Here is a 22,179-nt window from a genome sequence, read left to right as displayed (position 1 = left end):
TCGGAATAACATGTTTCTGTTATTCCAAAAGAATAACAACAGATTTATTTCCGAAATTTATATAGTTTAAATTTACATTTTAAGTTATTGTAGATTATAGAGTATGGCTAATATAACATCAGTGTTATTTCAGTCTATATAACACCAACTCCAAAACCTATCAAATTGAATTCAAATGGTGAATCCAAACCGTTCAAACCAATTTACTTTATGAGTGATGCGTTTACATGCAAACTTTTTATATTTTCAAGTTATTTTAGTATCAAATCAAGTGGTAAAAAAATTGAAAAATGAATGTATTAAAATTAACTTAAAAACTCAAACATTTGACCGCTTGACTTGATATTAAATAAACTCAAAAACTTATAAATTTTACATGTAAACGCACAACTAATGAAGTAGATCGGTTTGAACGGTTTGGATTCACCATTTGAACTCGATTTTATAGGTTTTGGAGTTGGTGTTATATAGACTGAAATGACACTGATGTTATATTAGCCATACTCTAGATTATACTGATTTAATATTCACCATGTCATAGAGGAGAAAATAAAATAAAATAATTTTCATTTTTAGGGGTGCAATGATACTCAATGTAATAATAATGTAATAATAGGATAGAAATGAAATTTGCTCCTTTTTTTTCAAATTATTTGAACCCAGTTGTTAGGTAATTAGATAGGAACAGGAATCTTGTTTGGTTCACTGTATATATCATCTGTTGGTCTTACCCAAAAATGGAGGCGCAATTTAATAGGAGTCCGGTACAAATCCTACTTGTTTTAAGTACCAAAGTACAAAAATGCTACTTGTGTTTAAGTAGGAATGAAAGGCAAATTAAATGTTTTATATAGTTCACACTTTGACATGGCAGAATTTGGAGGCAAAATGAATGTTTATTAATAGGTGGGTTCAGGGTGAAATTTCTCTGGATAGAGAGACATAGCTAGAAAATTGAAATTTGAATGGTTAAAAAAAATTAGTGTATTGTAATTTTAATTTGTAAGAAGGATGAAAAATGTTAATTTATACAATAACTACAGAATTTAAATAGATAAAATTACAAACTTTTAATGTCCTAATTGTTATTAGAATTTGCTTTAAGATCAAATTTTATATTTTTTTTTTTGAATTTTTTTACTATTTATTAAGTATTTTACAAAATTGTTGTTTTTGGACAATTCTGAACCACCGAAAAATAACAGTTTTGTAAAATACTTAATAAATAGTAAAAAAAATCAAAAAAAAAATGTAAAACTTGATCTCCAAGCACATTTTAATATAAATATCGTGTTGAACGGTTTGAATCGACTGTTTAGACTTTGAAAATTGCAAAATCAAATTGTTGTAAGATGTTGTAAGTATAATTTTATAGATCAATTTAATCCTGCCCTTAATTAAAAGACTTGGGTGATCTCCATTTGAGTTCTTAATGGAGAGATAATTTGAAGAAAGAATCTAAAATCTTGCAAGTGGGCGCAAGTGGCAGAACCCGGGGAACAAGGCATGGATTAGTTGAATGGAAATAAATGATGAGAATCATAAATGAAAACTATATTCTTTCCCTAAGAATAATGTACACTACAATACATATATCCTAACAGAGTTGGACCCATGTGTACCCCAATTGAAATCTGCTGAAATCCTTCAGGGACCTGAAATTTCAAATCCAATCATTCAAGTTTTTCCATGCACGAATCTCAAAGCAGATAGAATTTTATGCACAAATCAAGAAATATATAGATGGTTGGATTGGAAATTTCAGGAACCCTGAAATCTCCATGGATTCCAGCAAATTTGTTTCCATGTGTATCCGAAATGAAATCTGCTGAAATCCTTCAGGACCCTGAAATTTCAAATCCAACCATTCAAGTTTTTCCATACACGAATCTCAAAGCAGACAGAATTTTATGCACAAATCAAGAAATATATAGATGGTTGGATTGGAAATTTCAGGGACCCTGAAATCTCCATGGATTCCAGCAAATTTGTTTCCATGTGTAGTTGTTTTCTCTGAATTTTGAGTTTTAGTAGAGATCGGGACATTCCGATCAATTTTGTCTGCTCCTAAAATTTTTACCCCCTCTGGATATTTAATTTGCAATTCATATTAAATTTAGGGTTAAAATACATATAAATTTTTTGAATTATGATTGGTAATTAGAATTATAGATTAGAAAATAACAAATTATAAGTCAGAAATTACAAGTCAATTGAAAAGTATAAGTTGAAGTATTATTTTTATCGGATACCTAATTAGTTAATGAGTTTTAAATCCGATTCGATATTTTTTTACTCCCCTGACGAAAATTCTAGGTCCGCCCTTATCATAATTAATTATTTTGTTTTTTGGGATCATTAATTTGATGCATATGATTGGTGCACGTATTCATAGCCATGTGATTTCTTGTCTTGTGTTCCTTGTTTATTAATTAATTAATTTATGTTTTAGAATACTATTGATTTGGTTCATTAGTAGTGGACACATGCCTACAATTCAGCATGAAGAAATACTGCTGATTTAGCAATTTTTTTTATGGAAAGGTGTATTTTATGGTTGATCCATTTCTACGGCTAAGGATTGCATTTACTTTGATTTTATATTTGTTTGGAAAGATATACCCCAACTAATTAAGAAATGACACTTGTTTGGAGCATTTTGTGAGTTTACATATCAAATTTCAACCAAATAGTTATGGTAATATACATGTTACACAATAACATGCATTATTAATTTGTATCTTAATTTTAAAATTTTTACCAAATAGTTGATCTTAATCATTTAATGTAATTTTTATGTGAAAATGTATTTGTAAGCTGAATTTCATATTTTTTTTAGATAGAAAATTACTTGATTTGAAAATTTCGGACAATAAAAAACAATGATTTTCTTCCTATCTAATAAATAATAAAGAAATTTAAAAAATATAAAATTTGTTTACCATGTACATTTTCACATAAAAATTATGTTTAACCGTTCATATTGATTGTTTGATCTTTATAAATAAAAATATAGATCTATCGCACGAATCAGTCCGTAATATGCATATTACCATAAGCTCATTCAAAGTTGAAATTAAGAACTAAACCTCATTAAATTATACCAAAACTCCTCCAAACCCCAAAAGTAGTCCCCACCCTCTGACACTCATGATTTCATTATTGAATAAAGTTTGATTAATTAATTAATTCATTAGTAATTTTACTTTTTGTAAGTTGAAAAATTCATTGATTCCTATTATCTATTAATTAAATAGTGAAGGTCAAATGCCACTACCATGACTTTATATTCAAAAGTTATAATAATGAAAATAAGATAAGTATCACTTTTTCTGTATGCACGCCAAAGATAATAAGGTACTATATTTGTTTTAATGGGCTTCAAGATTTGATGTGGGACCATTTTTGTAAATTGACCTTTCATGCTATTAAAGCACATAAAATAACATTTCTATTCTTTTAGTTTTAAAATTTTAATTTAATTAAGATAAATATTTAGAATAAAAGGATGATGAAAATACAAAATATAGAAACATTTAAATCCGTCTCTTAATTTGACATATCTATTGCCAGAATTTCGAATGATGGGAATCAATCATAAAAAATAAAATATGGAGAATGAAGATCAATTTTATAATACTATGTTATTTTACTCTAAATTATATAGAAAATTATAAATAAATACAAAAAAATGCGAGTTGATTGACCGACAATGTAGATATGATGGGCATCATACATACTTTCGGGTCCGATGGATACTAGACTTGTCCGATGCGCTATAAAGTTCGTGTGCACAAATCTCAGAGCGGTGCACATCGGATGACTCCAGTGCCCTTCGAACCCAAAAGTACGTCTGATGTCCATCGGATCTATGCTTTTCTCATTGACTATTGGCAGTTAAATATGTGACACTACAAATAATTTGAATATTTATAATTAAGACCATACCACTTAAATCTGTACCTTTTAAATTGCAAAAATGATAATATTTCTTTCTCTCCAAAATTATGAGGCAATTATTTCCTTCTATTTTCTCTCACTTGATTACACAATTTGATTTTTCTATTTTTATAGGAAGATAACTTTGTTAGAGAAGTTAATTAACTGAATGAATATCAACAAGTTATTTATTAATATTTTTAACCACAATTAGGCGCGCAAGTTGTGGTTGTAATTCTCTCAGCCCGATCTTTTTACCATTAATAGTTAAAGTAAACTTTTTTTTCGCTTCTGCTAGCGAATTTTTTTTATAAACCATAATTAAAAAAAATTATAATTACTTTTTTCTTACAAAAACCAGGAGGACTGAAATGTTATTTTAGTCCCGAAATTTTTTTTTTTGGAACTGAAATGGCAATTCGGTCCCAGTTATTTTCATAATTTTTCAACGTATGTTTTTCTCGAAATATGTGAAAACAGCTGGGACAAAAATAACAATTCGGTCTTAAAAAAAAAAGACCAAAATGGCATCTCGATTTTTATAATGTTTATAAAATACAAAGCAATTAAGTTAGTTTGATAAAATTTATTTTTTTATTTATGGTTTCTAAAAAAAATTCTCTACTAGCCTTAGAAATTTTGTACGATGGTTCCGAATAAATATCCCCCTTCTCCTTAATTTCTCTCTAAAGTCATACAAAGGAAAAAAGTTGGAAGGTGAATCCTAAATTGTTGCCCAAGAAATAACAACAAGGTAAAATTCCAGCTACAATAAAGAGTTCAAAACAATGAGCTAAAAATAATTGACAAGTCCGAAAGGCGATTCTAACTTTATATTTGATGGCAATGCCGAAGGAGATAGTCTCGGATTCATTGAACGAGATAAGAAAAGCTCTTTGTTTTTATGATGTGGGATTAGTGTGAAAAATTTCCAAACGCCTTCTACCTAGTGTTTTAAAAATCGGTCTATTCGGCCGAATATTCGTATTCAGTTAGAATCTGAATAGAAAATAAGTATTTGGTCCAATATACGGTTTTGAATATACAGTATGAGATGAGGATCGATATTTTAACATTTCATCACCAGTTAACATGTACAGTCAATCATAAATATTTGCTTTGTATACAAATTAATATGAATTTTCATTTTAAAGTCCACATATATAAATCCGAATAAAAATCCGTATATGCGGCCGCATGCTGTATATGCAGTATGCGGTGACTTTTCAAATATTGCATAAGAACCGATTTTTAAAACACTGCAGATAACTCTTCTTTTTTGTCATTCTTGTCTTATGATTTCGAGATTGTCTCCTTCTGCACGCATTGCCATCAAAGATAGGCTACGATTCGTATATGCGGCCACATACCGTATATGTGGTATGCAGTGACTTTTCAAATACTGCATAAAAACCGATTTTTATAACACTGCAGATAGCTCTTCTTTTTTGTCATTCTTGTCTTATGATTTCGAGATTCTCCTTCTGCGCGCATTGCCATCAAAGATAGACTACGATTCGTCTTTTGAACTTGAACCACTATTATCGGCTCATTGTTATGAACTATTGTAACTGTAATTTTACCTTTTTGTCACTTCTTAAGAAACAATTCATTATATATGTACTTTGTAGCATATTTTTCTTTTTATGGCCTTAGATTTCACAGTGGTCACAGTACTTCTCAGATTTTGTTTTAAAATGAGGAGCTAGAGAGATGACATATTTATGAGCGATTAAAATAAATGAGAAGATAGAGGCGGAATCTGACAGATGAAACTATTAATAATTAATAATATGACATGAATAATAAAGACTTGAAACTTAATCATTTGTATGGAGTATAGATTCTAAATGTTTGCATTCAGATGTAAACATCAATCAATAAAAAAATAAATGCATATACACATCAGTTATGCGTTTGGATAAATCAAGGAATAGTTCAGAATAGCAACTATTCTTGGGTTCGGAATAGCTGCTAACCCAACATTTCATAGGAACAGCGGAATAGCAGCTAACCCGAGTTATTCCTTTGTTAAGAATAACGTTTTTTTTTTTCATCCAAACGTGCTGTGTTGAAAATAGCTCGTCAGGAATAGCAGCTATTCCTCTATTCCGATTTTTAAAATATTTGATGTCAGTATTTTTTTTTTTTTAATATTTAACAATAATATGTTTATATTGCTGAATACACGTTACTAGCCCAAGTTTGTATTTTTAGAATTCCGAAAAACACTAAAAAAAACCCAAGTACAGAATAGGGGTTGAAATCTGAAAATAAGCATAGTTTTGTCAGATTTTATATACTGAAATAGTCATAATATTTATTTAAAAGATACTGACAAAAGAAAGTCATGAATATTTTTTTTGGCTGGTTCTATGTACCATGTGCTGCTCTTTTCCTTACATAAGTACTGTTGGAGCACACTGTTATTATATGTACAATTTTGCCCTTCAGCATTCCTGTTTTGAAGTCATAAAAAAGTTCTCTAAAATTGTGTCCGGTCTGGTTTGATTCAGTTTTCAATCTAACTTGATTCAGTGCCTCCTACGATGAAGTCTGCCAGCAAAACAACTATGCGCACAGATGAAACCATCGCTAGGCTCCTATCATTTTCATCAAGCAATGATGACTAAAATTGTGTCCACAGAATGCACATATCACTGTGCATTTTTAGTTTGTTTAGAACTGAGTGTTTTCTAAGACATTTCTTATCTAATTTTATGTAACAACTGTTTTGTAGCTCTTTAAATTAATAAAATTGTCTATGAGTTTTACTGCCAAAAAAAATTCTCTAAAATTAATCATTTAATTTCAGGATTTTACAAACATAATGTCCTAAAAAAATATTGCTCATAGAATTTACTATTTAAGTTTTTCCAATAAATAGTAGGAGAAAATTAAATTTGGATCCTCTAGAGTAACCCAAAAATTGAGTTTCAATCTGCACCGTCCGTTACAAACTAGCACAAATTTTGAAATTGTCTCATAAATTTTAATCAGATTTGTTTTCTCTTGCCCAGCACAGCTTTCAACAAAACTCCAAAATTAAATATATTTTAATTATGGTTCTAAATAGCGGGCTACAGCGGCACTATAGCACAACTATAGCGTTTTCGGATCATAAAAGCTATGACGCTATCGGTTATGACGTTTTCGCAACGATAGCACTATTACATAGCGTTGTTATTTTAGCCATTATGCTATGACTCGATAAACGTTGTTTAAACCTTTAATTTTAACCCCCACTACGAAAAAGAAAAGAAAATTGAAAGTATACCCATTCTTTTCAAAAAAATGTTGGTAACATAATATATATATTTTTTTCAGCAACATTTTATCTTCTGCCAAAATTAAATGTCAAATTCACCGAGTCGTTGCATAGTCACAAGATTTACGAATTATTCGTAAATTAAATCCGAATAATTTGTTTTTTTGGTGATGTCGAACCGAACGCCGAATTATTCGGTTGACCGAACTTTGACTGAATTAAACTCGAATAATTCACGAATTTTTTTTTTTGCTCTCTTGTAGGACTGAGATTTCTGATCCGAATAATTTCAAATCATTCCCGAATTATACCCGAATTATTTCCGAATTACAAATTTTTAATCTCGCTAAACCAAATCCGAATAATTCATTTGTCACTATAAGTCGTTGGAGAAATAATACACACACTAGACGACAAAGTATCACTGTTTACTGAAATATTCAAACATTAAAAAATGAATTCCATTTTTCTGAAAGAAAAATTAATTGCGTTACAGAAATGCTAACCAACAGAGTTGCACTGTTTTGGTGTCTGCTTTCTTTCTCTCTCTGTCTCAGTCTCAGTATCTCTCTCGCTGTCAATGATTTCATTTTATTTGATTTGATAAATGTATCTTTGATTTGATAAAAGATACATTCTCAACAACTATTTACTATTTACTGTTTCTTTTCACAGTGTGCCTTAATTGAAGCATTTTGACCAATTCACCTTCAAATGTGAATGCTATATGAATTAAAATTCAAATTTTTTTTAGTTTGAATTTGAATCGTCTGATCATAATTTACATAAAATATTGAATGGATTTTGTAAATTTCAACATGGTTCAAAATTGTTTCAGATTCTGATCTAATGATACAGATTAATACAGATGTAAGTGCTAGATGTGTTCATCGGTTCGATTCAGTTAAAATTGAAATAAAATAGACAAATTAAAATTTTATCTAGTTTTCTAAAATACAACTGAACCGATCAAAATAAACTTATCAATCAAATTAAAACCAAAACAAACAACATAAACTAAATTTTAGTTTGTTCGGTTAAACCGAAATAAGAAGATTAATATAAAAATAAACATTTTTTTTGTAATTTTTTATTTTTTATACACAAAATTGAATTAGTTTTTAGTAATTTCTATACTCAAGGAGAAAGAAAACATTCATAATTAATTAATTATAGACTCAAAAGAATTATATTCTTTTTTCCGGTAGTTCGTCTAACCGGTTTTAAAAAATTCTAAATCAAATCAAACCAAATAATTAAACCGATTTAAAAATGAACCGAACCAATTCATTTGACCAGAAAAACCGAACCATTTAATATTAACTGAATCGGTTTTATTTAAAACCAATAAAATTTTTATGGGAGTTTGGATTGGAAAAATGTGTGATAAATATATATACTTTCAAAAGGAAGCCATATTTATTCTAACAATGACTTCAAATTCAAAATTCATTAAGATTGAAAATCAATATTTAATATGTGTTATTTTTTCTACTCAGAGAAACTTGTATTTATTTTGGCATATATAAAATTCCTTTGGTAGATAGGAAGATGTTGAGCCTAATATGACCACACTGTTTTAATTTTGTTTTAAATCACTTAATAAATTGTTGGGTAATTTCCAAATTGCATTAAACTTTCTACACAATTTATCTAAAAGTAAAAACAATATGTGTGTGTATTTAATTTTATTTTAATAAATTTAATTTGTATTGTCACTTGAAAAATGAAGATTTTAATTGTTAGAGAGAGTATTACAAACTTTTTTTTACCATATATATATATATATATTTTTTTTTTTTTTGAAAGAAATATAGAGGCGTAGTCATCAGATTATATTAAATAACATAACTTACGTCTTTTTTTTTTCTATCAAAATTTTTTTTCAATAAAATATTATAATTTATGTTGTTTTTTTATCATTTATTATTTAGTGTGTCTTTTGTAAAGAATATTGCATAGTTTCTAGTTTCTAACCGTCGTTGATTTTCATCTAAAAAGAAGATAAATTTTAAGTGTTCAATTGCTACCATGCACATAATTCAATGCAAAATAAAATGGAGTTCAGATTTAGTGAAGTAACTCAAAGATTGGGTTTTAACTCGGGACCGACTAATTCAATCCGAGATAATTTATATGAAGTGGAGCGCACACATTTCGAAAGATGAATTCGAATCGCGACAAATTCGAATCGAACAGTCCCTATCCAAAATTCAAAGATTAGGTTACTTTAGGAGATCCAGATGTTCGTTTGCTTTCTATTTCTTTTGATGCTACCATCAGGGTGAAAATGGTACGATAATATCTGATACGTATTCGATTGGTATTTGAAAACTTAGATGTAGATATCTGATATTCGTGTAAATAAGGATACTGATATAGTTTTACGCTTCATATATACCATATATTTTAAGAGTGAGTCTATGGTACTATGCATATTATGATTTGGTCTGTGCTACGGCTCAATATTCGACTTTTTAAAATTCTAACGGTCGATCCGAACCGTTCATCTTGTTCTCCATATTAATATGTGTTTGGAGACCAAATTTTACATTTTTTGAATTTTTTTTACTATTTTTTTAGATATTTAGAAAATCACTTGATATGAAAATTCTGGACCATCCAAAAACAGTGATTTTCAATAAATCTAAACAAAATAGTAAAAAAAATTTCAAAAAATGTAAAATTTGGTCTCCAAACACATATTAATATGGAGAACAAGATAAACAGTTCGAATCGACCGTTAGAATTTTAAAAAGTCGAATATTGAGCCGTAGCACGGACCAAATCGTAATATGCATAGTACCATAGACTCACTCTTTTAATATATATTACATAATTTATGAACTTTAATATTTTTTATATTATTTTAATAAATATCCGATCTAGTTCGAATCTGTATTTACATCCGTCTGATATACTTAATATTCGCTCCGTATCTATATAAAAATATATATATAACTATGATTTTACCTTTTTCACGGAAATAAATCAGCTGCGATTCTTTGGAATCGCAGGGACCTACAATTCCATATCCACCCTTTTATTTGTTTTGAGATTCGTGCTAAGAAAATAACTACTTTTGAAATTCGTACCTTTTAAAAAATAGATGGTGAGATTTAAAATTGTAGGGACGCTACGATTCCAACGAATCGCAGCAGATTTATTTTCCGTTTTCACCCCTAGTTTTGAGCCTACAAAAGAAAAGGTAAATAAAATGGAGGTTAGTTATTTATTATTATTTAACAATTAACTAACTGAAGGAAGGTCCGACTTTTCACGTGTTTTGTTGAACAGTGCACCCCCACGTGATTCTCAGCGGTGCGAGCATTTCCATGCGTACGCTTGGTCTATAGACCTCTCGGTAACCACAACTTTTCTCTTATGGACGTGTGGGGTCCAAATTTCAGTGTATAATGTGATTTAAATGAGAAGGAGATTCATAAAATGCGTTTATTTTGTCTCGATGTCAGTGTCATGAACTTCGTACATGTTTCCCATATCATTAAATTGAGATTTGGGAAGAGTGCGTATCCTCTGAGATACCTCAACTTTTGCGTGACCGACGTGTCCGGTGCCTATTCGGGGGTGATGTAGGGGGTCGGTATTTGTGTGCTTTGAGAGTCGTGCAGAGCGCATGTAAACGGTTGGGATTTTCCATAAAGTCACGCAAAATTTGAGATACCTCAGAGGATGTGAATTCATTTGGGAATATGGGGATACAACCTTTATCAGAGCAGAGATGGCTATGTTTTTCATGGCTATAGTATTATTTATTTCGTTTCATTAAATTGGATTGACAGTATAAGTGTATAACTCACCTCGATTTCTATGCTATTTTGATCATATATTTTAAATTTTATTTAATAAAAAATAATTTTAAAAAAATAACGATGGCATTAAAATCCAACCTACAAATTGTGTAACTTACGTATTATTTATTGCCTTGTTAAATAAAATAGCACTATAGCACACATCAATTTGAAAACTAACATTTAATTTAGTGCAAAGACAATGTTTATTTTTATGTAAAAGATCACATATTTAAAATTATATTTATATTAGTTGTCATTGGAAATTGGAAAATAAATGCTTATAATTTTTTTTGTTCTTCATAATTTTACTTGTGAATTATTAATAATATATTTTGTTAACTAAATATTAAAAATAATATACCTCCGTAAATAAAACGAACATGATTGAAAATTCTTTTGTAATTTATAAATGGATGACTAAATTTTTTTTCCGTAATTTTCATTGTAATTTAAGCCCTAGCAAAAATAGGAAAAATCATTGCAGTCGGTAAAAATTTAATTTTGAACTAAATGTATTTCTGATCCTTAACTTTAGGACAAAAAGGTAATTTCCCGTCTCTTGTTCTTCGTAATATTACTTGTGAAACACATTTTGTTAACTAAAAATTATTAATTAAAAAATCAATTCATAACATTATTTGTGAATTATTAATAGTATAGTTTGTTAAAAATATTCTTAATTGAAATAATTGACCTTCGCTAATAATATTGACCACAATTGAAAATTCTTTCCTAATTTAAAGATGTAGTCTTGAGATCGGAAAAAAAAATGAAATTTCATCGCCGGTTGGAATGGATTTAGTTTCAATTCATGAATTCCTTTTTCTGTTCTTCATAATATTACTGGTGAATTATTAATAATATTTTTTGTTAACTAATTTTTTGTTAATTAAAAAATCGATTCATAATATTACTTGTAAATTATTAATAATATATTTTGTTAAAAATATAATTAATTAAAAAAATCAACCTTCCCTAATAAAACAGAACACGGTTGAGTTGGGAAAGGATTTATTCTAATCCATGAATTTTTTTTTCTGTTCTTCATAATATTGCTTGTGAATTATTAATAATATATTTTGTTAACTAAATATTATTAATTAAAAAAAATCGACCTTCAATGATAAGGACAGTTGAGTTGGGAATGGATTTATTTATAATTTATCAACTTTTTTGTCCTGTTCTTCAATAATTTTACTTGTGAATTATTGATAATATTATTAATATATTTTGATACAGTTAAAAATTATGAGTTGGGAATGGATTTATTTATAATTTATCAACTTTTTTGTCCTGTTCTTCAATAATTTTACTTGTGAATTATTGATAATATTATTAATATATTTTGATACAGTTAAAAATTATGAGTTGGGAATGGATTTATTTATAATTTATCAACTTTTTTGTCCTGTTCTTCAATAATTTTACTTGTGAATTATTGATAATATTATTAATATATTTTGATACAGTTAAAAATTATGAGTTGGGAATGGATTTATTTATAATTTATCAACTTTTTTTTCCTGTTCTTCAATAATTTTACTTGTGAATTATTGATAATATTATTAATATATTTTGATACAGTTAAAAATTATGAGTTGGGAATGGATTTATTTATAATTTATCAACTTTTTTTTCCTGTTCTTCAATAATTTTACTTGTGAATTATTGATAATATTATTAATATATTTTGTACAGAAAAAAATATTTTGTAATTTAAAAATAGCTGAGTGCACATGACGTACACTATTATTGCATTTGATTTGTTGTTTGAATATTGCCAAATGCTTTTGTCAAGCACTGCCTACCGAGGAAGGCGGAAGACTAGTTCTGTGGTTACTTATATAAGGAACTTTTCATTTTAATTAACAATTGTGGGACTAAAGTAAAGAAAAGAAAAACCTATCCGGAACAATCGCCAACATTTTTATCCGTCGTATAATTTATTCAAACCATAGAATATATAGATGGCGTTAATTCAAAATATTTATCCATGCTGTAAACAATTTTAAAATTCTATATGGTCCCTAATTTGGTTTTGAAATTTGGGAGAGGGGGCTGTCCGTTGGCCATCGGACCACTTTTGTGTTCGATGGGTTCTCTTCACCGTCGGATCTGCTTTAGGATTCGTGCCCACAATTTCGCGTCTGCTTTAAAATCCGTACACACGAATCCTAAAGCAAATCTGACGGTGAGAGAACCCATCGAACACAAAAGTGATCCGATAGCCATCGGACAGCCCCCTCTTCCTTGAAATTTTTGTACAAAATTGACTGTGCACGAATCTCAAAGCACAATAACCCTGTCCTCTCTTTGAATCTTTACTACGCCACTTTTCAGTCTGATCAAAATTCAAAAGCGTGTAACTTTAACTAGAAATAGGATATCTGTCACAAATTTTTGTTTGAACAAAAAGATAACATGGGAAAAGTAGATTTTAGCTTTTTTTGATGTCAACTAATCAAATGTTAAGCCCGGTACCGGTACAGGGCCCACATCCCAAACTGGTCCAAAATTTGTTCTCATCTCATTTCCAGATCAAAATGTATTCCATTGGTTGGAAATGGGGCCCAATTTCAAAAAAAAAATGTTTGGTCCCAACTTAATAATTTTCATATGATAATATGTAGACCCCTCATGAAATAAGACCTAAACCATGACAAACAGCTAAATCATACTAATATTTGATGGATTGTCTCCAGTATGTACACAACTGGAGATGTCCCTTTTGTTAAATACTGTCCTAGACTGAATATATGATCTCTCCATGTTATGAAGAAATGGAGAGGAGAAGGAAGGGAAGTAATGAAGAAGTACCAAATGCAACTTGAAACTGACATACTGGCCCAGTAGCAAGTTTGTTCAAGCAGATCATGTGGTACAGCAATAACAAACCACATGCCTGACTCTGTTGTTTGTATACCAACTGGTTTACATGCACCAACAATTGAAAGCGATTGTGTTTCATCAAGCATTCAATATTTTTTTGTAAACTGCCCCCGCCCCACTACCCACAGTGACAAATGAATTATTCGGGTTCAGTTTGGTGAAGTCAAAAATTCATGATTCGGGAATAATTCGGAATTATCCGGACCAGAGATCTCAGTCCTGTAAAAGAGAAAAAAAATGTTCTCAGAAAAATTCGTAATATTCAGGAAAAAATCGTAAAATTCATGAATTATTAAAGTTTAATTTTGTTAAAGTTTGATCAACCGAATAATTCGGCATTCGGTTTGGAATTACCAAAATATGCCATCCCAAATCCTCCCCCCCCCCTCCCCAAGCAAGAAAAAGAACGGTATTTGGAAAGAACAGCCCATAATTGAAATTTGGGCCTTGAATTTTTTTTACAATTGAGGTAACAAGGCCCATTGTGATCTATCTCATAAATGAGGAAGTTTCTTTCAGAGTAATATTACTGGACTAGAGAACACATCTAAATGTTTTAAGAAATGAGATTTTTTTTTCAATGGGTCGTTGGTGTTAAACCGTGTAAATATTCAGTAATATATAAATAACCAAGCAGTAAGCATCACCAAGTAGTAAGATATATATTGTAATGAAAATTTATTTATCTTTTTTTTTTTTTTTTTTTTCCATTTAAGAATACAATCAAGTTTACTCAAGTCCAGTTAAGGTTGTAATATAATTTTATTCTATTTGCTAGTATTTAATTTAGGTTTCAATATATAAGTACTTTTGCTGTGATTGATTGATTGTTGACAGAAAGTTTGAAACACAAGCTAGCTCAGTTTGATTCCACTATGAATGCATTTATTGATTTCTGTTTGAACAATATCATATTATACTTGTATAATAACCAAATATATATGAGAATACTCTTAAATTCATTCCAGCAGAATGTCAGTCATGAGAAAGCTAAAGTTTATAATGTAATTTGCTGATCTGCTATTAGATGAAAAACAATGCCTATGCTGTGTAGAAACATAAGTTGAAAGTAATCACAACAAGTCATAAGACCAAGTGATTTATCAGTTTATTCTCCATAATTTAATTTTTCATATAACCAAATCATTTATCAGAACGAAATCTTAAATTTTGCTTCGAAAACATTAAAAAGCTGCCATTTAGTTCTTCCACAATTCATAGCAAAACAAAATTATATATGTTCCTAAATCAAACAAAAACCATTTGAACAAAAATGATTTAACATCTCTAAGTTATACATATGTCAGACATTGAAATATCAAAATGAAACAACACATAAGTATGCTACATATCTCAAGCACCATAGTTCGATTACAAAACAAAATATTACCAAAATAGATAAGTGCTGGATTATTCGGAGATTAAAAACTCCGTATATCCCTATACCTTGAAATGATGGGTTCGACCATGATCTCAACATCTGGAGATGCAATGTGAATAGCAGAGAGTTCATTTTTTATTTTCTCTGCTATATTTGGTATGTTCTTAAGATACCTGTCACAGAATATGTTCATATTCTTGAGATTAGCAGCATTTCGTAGTAGAAATTTTGGGAAGATGAAACAATCCTCCGACAAATAGTCATCCAAATAAAATGTGGCAGTTGTCAAGTGATGTTTAACACATTCTGCTGCCAATTGTTTCTCCCAAAAATTCAACTCCAGAGCATGAGGTTTATTGCAGGAGTAAAAATTCGTCTTAACCTAGAATCAAAAAGAAAGAAAAAAAATACAATTAAAATTCTTACAAACAATTCCGCCCGTCCCAAGTCAGGAAAAAAGAGGAGGGTTCGTGATAGGCTTGACATATCAGAGGTAAGAAAAAACAATCTCTTTATGAAAATTAAACTCTCACGAATTGGGCAATAGTACTAGGATGGGTGACCTCCTGGGAAGTCTCTGTATTGTTGATTACGGTTGGATTTCATTTCTAACCTAACCCAACTTGTTTGGGAATAAAGGCTTTGAAGAAGAAGAAAAGGAAAAAAGAAAATTTCTTACAAACATGCCATTGATGATCTTTTTCTTATATTTCATCTTCTTTCTCTTTATTTCCTTATTTATTCAACTTCTGACTAAATCTGGACTACTAAATGTTTATGCCAAACTATAACCCTCAGTAAATACAGTACTTAGAGATAGCTTAAATTAGTGGCTGGTACATAGATAGTAATACTTACACAGATGATAATCTCCATTAAATTCGGAGAGCTGTTGAGCAGACAAGATATGACCATATTGAAAGTATTGTAATTGAAGGGGATACAAATGCATAATTTCTTGAGCTCCACCAAGTAGCACTCTGGAGATAGCCTTGTTGGTAAGGTCATCACATCTTTTGACAAAATCTAGCATAAAAATCATTACAGACATAATTATCAGAACTTGTGGCCAGTAACAGTTCATTGATTCAGAAATTATTCCAATCGGCATAAATACATAATTGAGTTGAACTTAATCAGAAAGATACCATGCGGTACTCATTGGAGAAGTTTAGATGAAGATCCTTAACACGGCAAAGCCCGTTTAAAAAAGCCACAAGATTTTTAGCCTCATTGGTCTCCTCACTGAAACCTCCATCGCTCTCCTCATCGTCATAACTGTTACTCTTCCTACTATTATCAAATAAAATTGCCACAGAGACCAGTCGTGGCGCACTTTTAAGCACTACTCGAACCGGCCATGCAAAAGTGATCACCAACTCTGACAATATCGGTGCACGAATGACAATGTTCTTGATCTTGAGGCAATCATCAATGACCAATTTCTCCATTGCCTTGCACTGTGAAATCATCCTTTGGAAGTTGTCATCAGCCACTACAACGTCCCAAAGCACCAGTGATTTGACCGACCGAAGGCCGGTTAATTTCAACGGCACCTCCAGCCAACAGTTGGTGATCTCCAGCTTAACAATTGTGTTGGAATCAAACACTGGTGAAGGTATCCTGTAGTAGTAATCAACGTCAGTGTTTGAGATCAGCAGATTCTCCACACCCGCAGCACAGATACTGGCAAAAACATCGTAGAAATGATCTGCATATGGTTGGAGTATATCAACAGCTATGTGGAATTTCTTGACACCAGTTTTGCGCGAACGAAGAACAGAGCATAATGCATCGATCCATTTGATTCTGTAACTGTTTTCTACATAGTACTGGTCGGGTGTTGGATAGAAGGCAGCGGCTGTGATTTTGAGGGAGGGGAGGATGCTGAAGAGTGGGGCCCACCGCTTGGAGATGGCGGTAGTGACAGCGGCATCACGGATTTGGAGCTTAGAGATGATGGCGAGGAGGATGTCGTCAGGAAGAAGGCTTATGTAGTCTTGGTCTTGTTGCACTTCTTTTTTGGGTCTCTTCGCTTGATTTTGATCTCGTTCGGATGCCATCTGCATCTCTCTATCTGTTTAAATTTTAAGAGAAAATAAACTAATTTTATTTTATTGATTTATTATATGCTTTTAATTTCTTATACGGTGCCTACTTATTACAAGATAGAGAGACCTTTTTTTAGTTCTTTCAGAATGTACATGTTTGGATGGAGCAATAATATTACTAATTTGAGAATAGCACTATTATTTTGAACTATTCGATATTTAGATGGAACAAAAATAGCACTAATTTACTATTTTGTTGTTTATCTTATATGAATTAGTTCACTATTTTACTAACCGAAACAAGAATTTGTTCACTAATTTACTATTTTTTGTTTGTTTTATATGAATTAGTTCACTAATTTACTATTTTTTGTTTGTCTTATATGAATTAATTCACTATTTTACTAATTTGAAAATAACATTATTTTTTTGAACTTTTCAATATTTAGATGGAACAAAAATAACACTAATTCACTATTTTTTTGTTTATCTTATATGAATTAGTTCACTATTCTACTGACCGAACTAAAAATTAGATTAGTTACTATTCTCAAAATTTTAAATTAGCTCTATTCTTGCTCTATTCCTTATGAACCAACTAGTAACTAGAGTGATTTAAATATTGAAATAAATTACAGTTACATTTTTTTTTCTTTCAACTTGGGCTTTTTACTCTTTATTATTAAATAGAGAGAATGTGCGCTAAGAAAATGGAGAGAATGTGCGGGAAGAAAATGGAAAATGCTTTTATAATTTGTTGATTGAATTCAGGAGAGAAAAAAAAATAACGGGATTGAGATATATATAAATGTCAATTTTGATGGTTTAAAAACTTAAACCAACTTCGAAATTAATAAAAAAAAAACATTTGTTATATATGCATGCAAATTGTTGTATATGCTACAACTTTTTTCCTTTGCTTAAAAAATTATAGAGAACAAATAGAAAAACCAATTTATTAAATAAGTAAGCAAGTAATAGCGGACTTAGTGCAGTGCATTCTCTTTAGATGCGGTTTCAATTCTCGAGAATAACATTTAAAAAATGTTGGGTGTACCCATTTAATAAAAAAACAATTATATATGCAATATAGATATACATTTGTCAAATTATGCAACCATATTATATAATTTAAAACAAAAGATGCTGCTAATAAAAATTTCAATTGAGTGAGGTAGAAATTAATTACATTTGAAAAAAAATATAAGTCTAATTTATGACTGGGGCATAATATTTCAAACTTATGTAAAATAACAATATTTAGAAAATTATCTTCAGAAAGCTTGCCAATTAAAAAAAAGAAAAAAAATGGTAGTTAGATAGAAAAATAAAATTATCTATCAATTAAAATTCTAAATATGTGAATTGTAATTAATTTTTTTTATCAAATTAATGCGAATTGTATGGATAACAAACTTTTGTCAGGTGAACACCTCCATTTTAATTTAACAAGACAACTCAATTTAAAAAAAATAAAATAAACGATAAAGGAAACCGCAAAGGCGCAAAGCTCATAACTGAATATTGGAATCTACAAAAAAAAAAAAAAAAAAAATGCAATTTTAGACGGCCACGTCGCTCGTTTTTTAATAACCGTCAGATGAGATCGTCGAACAGCTGTGATAATCTCATATTTCTTCCTAACTATACATCCGGCAAAATTATTAACAGAGCTATTTTGACTTCACGCAGCGCAAAATCAAGAGACGATGAAAAATCACATGATTCATGTGCTGCGTAAAACCAAAATAGCTCTGTCAATATTATTACCCTTAACCGTCTTCGGTTAGGCCCTCATGTCTCTCCACTTTCATAAAACATCTTTCTAGAAACCCTTTTGCAATTGTACGTGAGATTTTGTAACTGTTAGTATCATTTTGTATTAGGCTTTCAGAATCCTGATACAGATAATTTCTTTGGTGCAACGCTTGAGCTGTAGTTTAACTTAAAAATGTTTTATGATCGATTGGAAAATGCTTTATAATTTGTTGACTTAATTAATTCGGTAGTAAATGACGGAATTGAGATTGTGAGAACAAAATAGTCATAAAGTGTGTGGTACCTAGATCATATTTGAGATGCAAATGTCAATTTTGATGGTTTAAACACTTAAATTAACTTCAAAATTAATTGAAAATATTATTGGGTTTTCTTAAGATTTGAAAACATATTTAATTGGAGGCGAATTGAATGTTATTTTTCGCTGATGAACACTTAAATTTGGTCCGTTGATTAAGTCTGTTGATGTGCGGTTAAGATTTGGAGGAACAATTGAGGTAGTGGAACCCTCCACCTTTTTATTATATTAACTTATCTAAATTTAAAGTATTTTATCATAAAGTTTGAGATGTTATGATTATAATGTTTGAATACAATTAAAGTATTTTCAAAACAAAATAAGCTTTTCGTTAACTTCATATACATAACTTGAATATTCAATCTAGTCTCCACAGCTGAATGTATTTTCATTTTTGCCAAGTAGAAATCCTTCAAATTCGAGGGAGCAAAAGGACCAAAATCGGTGGGATTTTGGCACCAAATTCACAGCATTTGGTGAATGTTTCTACTTATAATTTGATCTATGTCTACATATTTATGTTTTGTCAATTTTCATATTGGATAGAAATTGTTAGGTTGACGACGTGATTATAACATTTTTGTGGTTCAATTGAGATGCAAACCGGGTATTTGAATGAAAAACCGCATGTTCAGTAGCTTTCCTTTTTTAGGTTAACATTAAACAAAAAAACATAAATCTGCATGGTACATGCTCAAATTGCATACCGGAATCTATCAGGTGATTAATTTGAAAATCACCAAAACATTTAACAAGCTAATTTGGCACTTCCTCCGTGCTAGGTTTAAGAATTGAATTTTGAATTTTGCAATATTGAAATAATTAACAGTGGACATCTTTTGGATAGAACTTAAATAATTTTGGTTTATGTGAAAGGTGGGATTGCAAAAAGGTGGAATTGATCTTTGTTGTGTTACCAAAGTTATATATAAGGATGGATATGAATGAAGTGGTGTAGAAGAAAAAGAAAAAGTAGATAACAAACAAATGATTCAATTTGGTACTCTCTCAGATCAAAAATTGCTTGACTGTTTGTGTATAGTGTGAAATAGTCAACTAGCTCTTGAACAAAATCTCACCAGAGTTTGAGGCATTTCAAATTTCATTTGCGCCTGTACAGTGTTAATTAAAAAAAAAACATAATTAATTTCCAGCTACCCCATACAAATAATATTTCTTGTAACAAAAACATATGTGCAATATCTTCTGGATCCCTTTCAATTGTCTCAAAATAACCCCAAATGCCTTTACCAGAGAGAGCTCACATGACTACCGAATTTCCTAATGTACAAAAATAGAATATCTAGTCTAAAGTCTAAACAGTCTAAGTACTATTCTGAACCAAAAACAATAGAGGGAAATGAACCACATTCCACATTCATTTGTGCCTACATTCAAACCCTATATAACCTCTCTCTTATAAGAGAAAATTGATCAAATATATATGACAAAATTGTTATTCTACAACCTTCCTACAACTACTAGCTGACTATGTCTTTGAAGAACATAACAACAAAGCTAAGCATCCTCGAGAAATTTGGTTAGACCCATAATGTTAATATTCAAAATCTATGGCCTACTGCAAAACCCTATTTTTTAAAATCTATGGCTTATGAACATAACATGCTGTTTATCACATCATCTATAATTTGCGTCACCTCTTCCTTTCTATCCCTCAAGTCTACTTTGAACTGTGCCCCTATATACAAAAGAGAGTATTTACAAGAAACAGTAAATTTCACACTATTCTTATGACCGATTCCTCACCAAAGCAACAATTATTCTTAAATCAGGAACTGTGTCTAATAAAATAATTTCTTTTGTTGAGATTAATAGATCCAGCAAGATTGTGTCAACAAGAGTAAAATATGTGTATTTAAAACAAGTTGCCAAGATAAAGAACATATAGACAAGTATATTATCCATCATGAATACCAGTTCCAGTGCCATTTGCAAATAAATTTTCACTTTTGAACAGTCTAAGATTCAACAACCCATAAGCCATATGGAAATATCTATTCAAATTGCACGAAAATTGACACATAGGTGTCAATAATTTGCTATTATTTTGTTTGAAGATTTAGTGGATTTGAGATAAATTGACAAGTTCATCGGCTAATTTGTATAGTCAAGTCACTTCATCATCATCACATATGAAAATTAACATTACCATCACATATGAGAATTGAGAAGTGGCGTTTAGCTATTTGTGCTCCAACAAAATATTGTTCAACTTGTTCTCATCATTTTATAGAATCCGGTTAGTATAACATCGGTGTCATATAACATTGGTGTCATACAACAAAATATAATTATAATTGTTTATCTCACATGAGAATGCATATTCGTGAGTATTATCCAATGACGCCCGTAATTGAAAGTCATATAGATTTTATCTCAATATGTATCTCTTATGTGGAGAGATAGTAATTATCAAGAATACCAATATCCCTCGTATAATGAGTGATGGTATCATTGGGTCCCTTGATGAAATAATACAAGTGCACATATAATTAAGGAGTTAATCATAATTACTGAATTATTTCAGAATCAAGAAACGAATGGATTTGCAAGGATCACACATTCCTACCTTGGATTTATTCATGGTATCATAAGACATGGAATTGACACGAGGCAATTGTTGCTTAAGAATCGTGATACAATATGATATTTATCATCTGTGTCATTTCGGTAATTACAATGCATATTGCCAGGTGTCACTTGTAATCCATGGAATCGAAAAGAGTTTCAAATGGTAT

General features: G+C 30.1%; 1 protein-coding gene across 1 annotated transcript; it reads right to left on the bottom strand.

Moving 5' to 3' along the window:
• Positions 1-16,542: 16,542 nt before the first annotated feature.
• On the bottom strand, positions 16,543-17,355 carry LOC144547780 (F-box/FBD/LRR-repeat protein At1g13570-like; the record flags this gene model as incomplete). The annotated part of the gene is made up of 1 exon (XM_078296474.1): positions 16,543-17,355. A coding segment is annotated over exon 1 (813 nt), but the record flags the coding sequence as incomplete, so codon positions are not given.
• Between the last annotated feature and the right edge of the window lie 4,824 nt (positions 17,356-22,179).

The sequence above is a fragment of the Carex rostrata genome, chromosome 32 (assembly GCF_964058835.1).
Source record: "Carex rostrata chromosome 32, lpCarRost1.2, whole genome shotgun sequence".
NCBI classification, from domain to species: Eukaryota; Viridiplantae; Streptophyta; class Magnoliopsida; order Poales; family Cyperaceae; genus Carex; species Carex rostrata.
This window is presented reverse-complemented; position numbering and strand designations above follow the sequence as displayed.